The sequence below is a fragment of the Pteropus vampyrus genome, unplaced genomic scaffold (assembly GCF_000151845.1).
Source record: "Pteropus vampyrus isolate Shadow unplaced genomic scaffold, Pvam_2.0 Scaffold6, whole genome shotgun sequence".
In the NCBI taxonomy this organism is placed as follows: Eukaryota; Metazoa; Chordata; class Mammalia; order Chiroptera; family Pteropodidae; genus Pteropus; species Pteropus vampyrus.
In genome coordinates this window covers 8,780,084-8,786,860 of record NW_011888787.1, presented here as the reverse complement: position 1 = coordinate 8,786,860, position 6,777 = coordinate 8,780,084, and the positions used below count along the sequence as shown (strand labels likewise).

Here is a 6,777-nt window from a genome sequence, read left to right as displayed (position 1 = left end):
CCCCTCCAAGCAATAATAGAATGGGGGTGTTGAGAGACTAAGAGCCCACGTGTCGTGCTTGGAAATTGTCGGCTAAGCAAACTCTCCTAGCTTAAACCCAGTTTAACTACACGAGTCTCAAGGCTTCGCAATGAGTCGGTTGTAAAGGCACGGATGGATTTGGCGGGATGGAAATAAGATCTCCAGAAGCAGCTGCCTTTGCAGTAGGTAACACCTACTGGGGCCACTCTTCTATGCTGTAACTTCTAGAAGAGAGACGATGACGTCTCACTCTTCTTTCTCTTGCTTCACACAGAGCAGGGGCGCCACATCTGCAAAATTAGAGATGCTCATAAATAGTCCATGGCCCGAAAGCGCAGTGGAAAACACGAATTTGGTGGCGATGGCTTGGAGGATGCTTCCACCGCGTTCTTTACACGAGCCCTATGCCCGCCTGTTGGGCCGGTTGCAGACCCCAAGCGCGCGCACGCCCACGCGGCGCGCGCCAGCGGCGGCGGCTACCATGACGACCCGCAGGTGAGCCGCAGAGCATCGCGTGGTCCCTGCCCCACCCGCGCGGAGGGAAAGAGGAGGCGGTTGCCAAGGCGACGTGGGTAGGAGGAGAAGGAAGGAGGGAAGAGGAAGGATGGGCGGCTTTGGCGTCGCCGCAGGGAGGTGACTGAAGCGAGCCCAGCCCCTTGCATCCTCCCCCTGTGAACCTCCCTCCCATTTTTTTTCCGCCTTCTGCCAGTGGTAGCGGCAGCCGCAGCACCTGAGCCGCTGCTGCCGCTCGCTCTGGACAACGCTATGGCTAAGCCTGGGCGCAGCCTCCATCCCTCTCCCCGAGGCAGGGGAAGAACTGAGCGGCGCACACTCCGGCTTCTGCGGCTGCTGCTCTGGGTTGGGACCGCCTTCCAGGTGACCCAGGGAGCGGGACCGGAGCTTCACGCCTGTAAAGAGGTACTGTTTTCTCCGACCCGACCCCACGTTACTCCGAAAAATATTGGATTTCGGTGAAGACCTTGGGGACCTAGGCACAGGCAGTTTAGTTTCAGAGGCCACGGAGTTTAGGTTTCTTCGGGGATGGGGGGTGGGGAGGGGCAAACCGGCGTCATGGAGAAGCCAAGACTCACAAAATAGCTCATCCTCACAGTTTGGGCTGCAGGGCTCAGGGAGAAAGATCCCAGCTTCAAGGAGCCCAGGAAGGAGTTGGGTCCCTGGTTCGGGAATAAGGGAAGAAGAAAACCTGGGTTGTTTTCTAACTGTGATGAAATTACCTTAAAAGTGGCTGAAAACAAAATATTATGTACGGATGGCAAAATAGAAAGTGAGGTAAGAAAGGAGCTAGGAGAGCCAGGGGCAAGCAGCGAAGCGGCTTCAAAAAAGGAGTGTGCGTGTAGATGTGCCAGAGGCACTGAAAGAGCCCATCACCTCTCTCTCCCCCTTCCGTGTTAAACATCCAGTTACCTTGCCAGCTGCTGAGAGCGGATCCTCTTTATAGCTTTGCCTCCCCCATGTGCTTTACTTAAGTGTACCTGACCGCACATGACCCACCTTTGATGGGACTTTGAGTTCTGTAATATCTCTTTCCGCCAATCTCTACTTTCTTTCTCTGGACCTCTGCTAACATATGTCATAAGTCTTTTTCAAGGTATTTCTAAAATGTTAAGAACATAATTCAGACAATAGGTAGTGAATGTCGTCCAGCCCCTCTCCCCCAAAAATGCCTTTTCAACATTCTTTCTTTTTGGAGGGCCACAAAAAGGTATCAAGGAGTAACAAAACTCAGCAGTCTCTATAGTAGTGAAATAATAATTGATTTTCCTCATTTTTTTAACCATATGGCAGAAGCAACAACAAATATTTACAAGAACTGCATTAGGGAAGGCAAAATAAAAGTTGTTTTGCCATCTCTATGAAATATGAAAGACTTGAGAATACATCAAGAGTCTAGCTCTGTAAAAGTAATCCCAAATGTCATACTTGGATAAGGTTTTGAGAGGTTGGAATATTTTTTATAATTTGTCAGTGTTAACTGGTTAGCAATAATAACCCCATCCTACATGGAAATATATTATTATGAAGGTGTTCTAACCATTAGACTGTCTAAAACATAACAGATCATGAAGAAATGAGAAGGGGGAGAGGAATGAATTTTTGTGTGAATAAAGATGTTTGACTTCATTCATGAATATGACACAGTAAGTGACCCCAGTCAGTGGGACCTTTGGTAACTTTTATCAGTCCCAATGACTACCTGCCCTGGGCCACCTACATTTCCACCCAGCGCACCCAGCCACTCTATGATGTTTAAAGATGGCTTGGGAACAGGATGATTTTGTCAAGAGACCGTGGCTTACTGGTATTGGTGGCTTGTGGTCTCTAATCAACCAAGATAACCAGTTCAAATGAGCCCGCTCACTGAAGACTCCACCAGGGGGGTCTCCCATGTGGAAGATAAGAATCTTACCGTTCAACCACTACTTCTTGCAGATACTTTTGTCAACAGTGGAAAATGGGAGACATTTAAGAAATTTAAAACTTCGTATCATTCTTGGTTGGGGGGGGAATAATATTGATACTTGAGAACTCTAACTTGTATATAAATTTTGCCTTTAGTGCTTTTTAAATGATTGACATTTGCCTATGCAAAAGGTCTTGCCACAGAGCATGAGCTAAGGGCTATGGAAAGCTGTGGAACTCAGCATACCGGGGTTCCAGACTCTGCCTATTACTTACCACCCAGTTTTTGGATATATAGAATAGGCATTTCAATAACACCTACCTCAAAAAAGAATTGCTTTGAGGATTGAAAGAGAAAATACAAATAAAACACAGAGTTACCTAACCCCCTTTCCCATTAAGCTTCTTACCACTAGATCCATATGCCATGTCTGAGTGAAAGTGTCTTAGGACTCTTGCTCATTGGCCACAGGCGTCAGCAAGTCCTGTTTACACTCTCCTTGAGCAAACATTGGCTGCTGAACACCCTCGACTCCAAAACAATAAGGAAGAGAATAAACCCATTATAATATTCTTCATTTGGCAATATGAACTGACCCAACAAGTTTTGGGGCTTCCAACCCTAAATGGTGAAAAACCAATTCAGGGTAGACTAGGCCTTCTCTGTTTTTAATCTTCATATGAATTTCTTGTGAGTCTGTTGTGTTAAAGACGGGGATCCTTATCAGACCAAGGCCGACCTTAATGACAACAATGCTGTTCCAGCCTTGTTTCTGAAATTTGAGGCATCCTTCAGGATCTAATCAGGGAACAGAGAGGTGCAGCCTAAACTGGTGGCAGAGAACAGGGAGTCCCAGATGGCTAAACATGAGCTGGGCTTGGCATTCCTTTCACAGTTTTCCAATCATCAGGGTCAGCAGTGGAACTAAACAACCTGCATGGTGTTTGACTTTGTGAATCATTTCTTGAGCCCTGTGCTAGCCTGGGCGAAGTGTTCACTGAGAGCCAAAGAGCATTTCCTATAGCACAATAAATCTCAATCTAATGAGAGAGGGGCAGAAAACATCTGCCTTTTCCTGAGACTCGAGTGCTAATTGTCCCAATGGAACTTCAAATCTATATTGAAAAGCCTGTAGGGCTGAGGAATATGGCAGATGTAGACTGGAATAAAACTTGTTGAATGTGTGATGACTCTGCTACTTAGTAAGGATGCTACGTCGAGCAAGTTAATTAATTTCTGACAGCCTAAGATTCCTGATCTGTAAAATGAGGATGGCAATGCCTACCTCATAAGGCTGTTATGAGAATTAAATTAAATTAGATAACACATTTGCCTAGTTCATACCCTTGACATGTCATTGGTGCTCAAGAAATATTGTTAGGCAGAAAAGTTAAGTACAAAAATAATGACATATACATGATGACATAAGGTTAACAAGTGTGAAACAATGCAGGAGTGGCAATATAAAAGTTGACAGGAAAGGAAGAAAATGTATTTAAACAGTTAGCACTTGACCTGCTTCTAGAATAATCGGTAGAATTTCGATGGGCAGAGATGGAGGATGGGTGCTTTTTAGAAAGAGAGAGGAGCCTATGGAAAGGTCCACAGGTAGAAAATGTAAAAGACTGTGGGAATTACAAGTAGATCAGGTGGCTGAAATGCAGAGGAGCTGTGGGTTATACTAGAAATGAAGGTTGAAAAGTCAGACACTAAGTAGGGAACCCTTGAAGGATTTCTGGCACAGAGGGTGGCCTGCTCAGAGTGGATTAGCATGAGTATGAAGTAAACATGGTTGAGGTAGGCCAGAAGCTGAGAGCAGAGAGATGCGGGCGAGGAGACCAGTTCAGAAAATTTTACTGAGGTCAAGGAGAAGGCTAACCAAGGGAATGCACTGGGATGGAGACATCGGGGTAAGTGGAAAGGCACAGATATGAAAAATATGCCTATGGTAGCGGTTAGAAGATTTGGCAACTGACTGGAAGTGCAGGGTGATAGAGAGGGGCAAGCTGAGGATTTTCGTCAGGATTTTAGAATGGGGGAATGGTAGGAGCTACTAGCCAGGATGCAGAAAGACCATCTTTGGAAAAGGAGTGATTGCCTTTCATAGTTCTGACTTCCCTGGGATCAGCCAGTGTACTAGGTGGAAAAAATCCTGAGACTTTGGCACTCTCCCTCCCGGTGTGATTATAGCTTCCAGACTGTACAGTTCTTTCTGTATTTGTCCTAACACATTATCCAAGGTTTGGATTCCACGGGGAAATGATCTAGAAAACAGTCAGGACCCTTGAGCTTTCAGGAAATACCTTACCAAAAACATAAGATTTAAATGACTCCTTTGCTTGGGAACTATCAAAGTTGAATGTTTAAAACATCCTGCCATATCTGGCAAAAAGAGAAAATTAAAATTCTCCATTTATCATGAAGTACTTATAGGATAGCAAGATGGACTGTTTTCATTTACTATCAGAGGAGGTAAAGAATAATAGATTATTATTTAATCTCCTTGTGCCTCGATTTCATCATCAAGATGAGAATATTAATAGAGTTCATGTTAATTCTTGGTGCATAGTAAGTACTCAACAAATGTTAGCTGCTATAATTAGATTTTTTGTAAGTATAATTAACATGGTCTTATAGCAGTAAAAAATTAAGAATTTAATGGTGGTTAAAGTCGGTTGAATTGAAAAGAAAGAAAGAGTAGCTGTGAAAGTTATTCTGAGGAAAAAGTTGATAGAACTTGGCAAAGAGAAGCAGGAGCACATGGTAGTTAAGTCTGGTGTTGTGCTATCTGGGCACGGTTGCCACCAGCCACATGCGGGTTTGAGCACTTAAGATGTGGCTAGTGCAGCTGAGGAAATGAAATTTTGATTTTAATTTTAATTAATTTAAAGTCTAAGTAGATACTCAATTTAATTATTGAAAAACTAGTATGCCATACATCTGAAATTCACAGAATACTAAATGTCGCCTGTAATTTAAAAAATAAAAAATTTAAGAAAAAATGAAAAACTATTAACTCTGGAAAACCTTCAGTATGTGAATTTACTTTCTTGACTGTAAGTTTTATGAATTCTAAATAGAGATCAGGTATTTCCGATGAAGATTTAGCATCTGAATTGAGATGTGCCATAAAGTGTCAGGCCAGATGTGGAAGACTCAGTACACTAAGTCCTCACTCAACATCGTTGATAGGTTCTTGGAAACTGTGACTTTAAGCAAATGCTGTATTACAAAGCCAGTTTTACCACAGGCTAATTGATATAAACAAGAGTTAAGTTCCTATAGCATATTTCTGGTCACAAAGACATCACCGAACCTCTAAATAAAGACCCAAAACACTTTTAATATTAAACATTGAAATAAATGTGAGCTATGCATACATTTAAGAAAGACTAATAAAAACCACTCAGATAATGATTTTCCAACCCACTATTCTAGATCAGGGTGGCAGGTGGCTAGAACCTATCCCAGCAGCCCAGGGTACAGGTGGACGCCTGCCCGGCAGAGGACGCCCTCTTCTGTCTCAGGGCCACTCACTCCTACTGGGACAATGTAGACAGGCCAGCTCACCTCATTTGCACAGCTTCGGGATGTGAGCGGAAACCTGAGAACCCGGAGAAAACCCACACAGACATGGGGAGAACGTGCCATCTCCACACAGACAGTGGTCATCAGTGGCATAAACAAAACGATGTTCAATGAAATGACATTATTTGAGGAACAGCTATACAGAAAAAAGAATGTCAAACATCTCAATATTTTATACTGATAAAATACTGATACATGTTGAAATGATATTTTAGATATTATCTAAATAAAATGTATTATTAAAAGTAATTTAACCTGTTTTTTTATTTTTATTTTTTAATGTGCCTACTGGACATTTTTAAATCTAGTATGTGACACCATTATGTTTCTGTGGGACAGTGTTGGCCTGGAGGTAATGTCCGAGCAAGTCTGGCACCTGCAGTTGAGTACTAGTTACCCTTCCAGCTACATTATCTGGGGCAAGATATTCACCACTCTTCGCCTCTGTTTTACATCTGGAAAACGGGGATAATTTGGTTCTTGCCTTTTACGGTCCGTGGGAGGATTAAGCAAGACAATGCTTAAATAATGCTTGCAAAATGTATAGCGCTTTAGCACTGAATTAAGCATCGTGCTTAATAAATGTTATGCTTGTTACTGTTTTATGATGTTTTTTAAAAACTTAACCGGATATCATTCTACGTTATTAAATGGTCTTGTATGACATCATTTTAATGGGAAAGTGGACGAACCGCCCTGGCTAATCTCTAATGCCAACCCTTTCGCTTTGACCACCTGCTTTAGGC

At 43.0% G+C, this 6,777-nt stretch overlaps 1 protein-coding gene across 1 annotated transcript in view; it reads left to right on the top strand.

Moving 5' to 3' along the window:
- Positions 1–775: 775 nt before the first annotated feature.
- KIAA1324 (KIAA1324 ortholog) overlaps positions 776–6,777 on the top strand; it is a 63,406-nt gene continuing 57,404 nt past the window's right edge. The window contains exon 1 of the mRNA XM_011369137.2: positions 776–939. Coding sequence (XP_011367439.1) covers positions 787–939 — 153 coding nt within the window. The 5' untranslated portion in view covers positions 776–786. The remainder of the gene's footprint in view (positions 940–6,777) is intronic.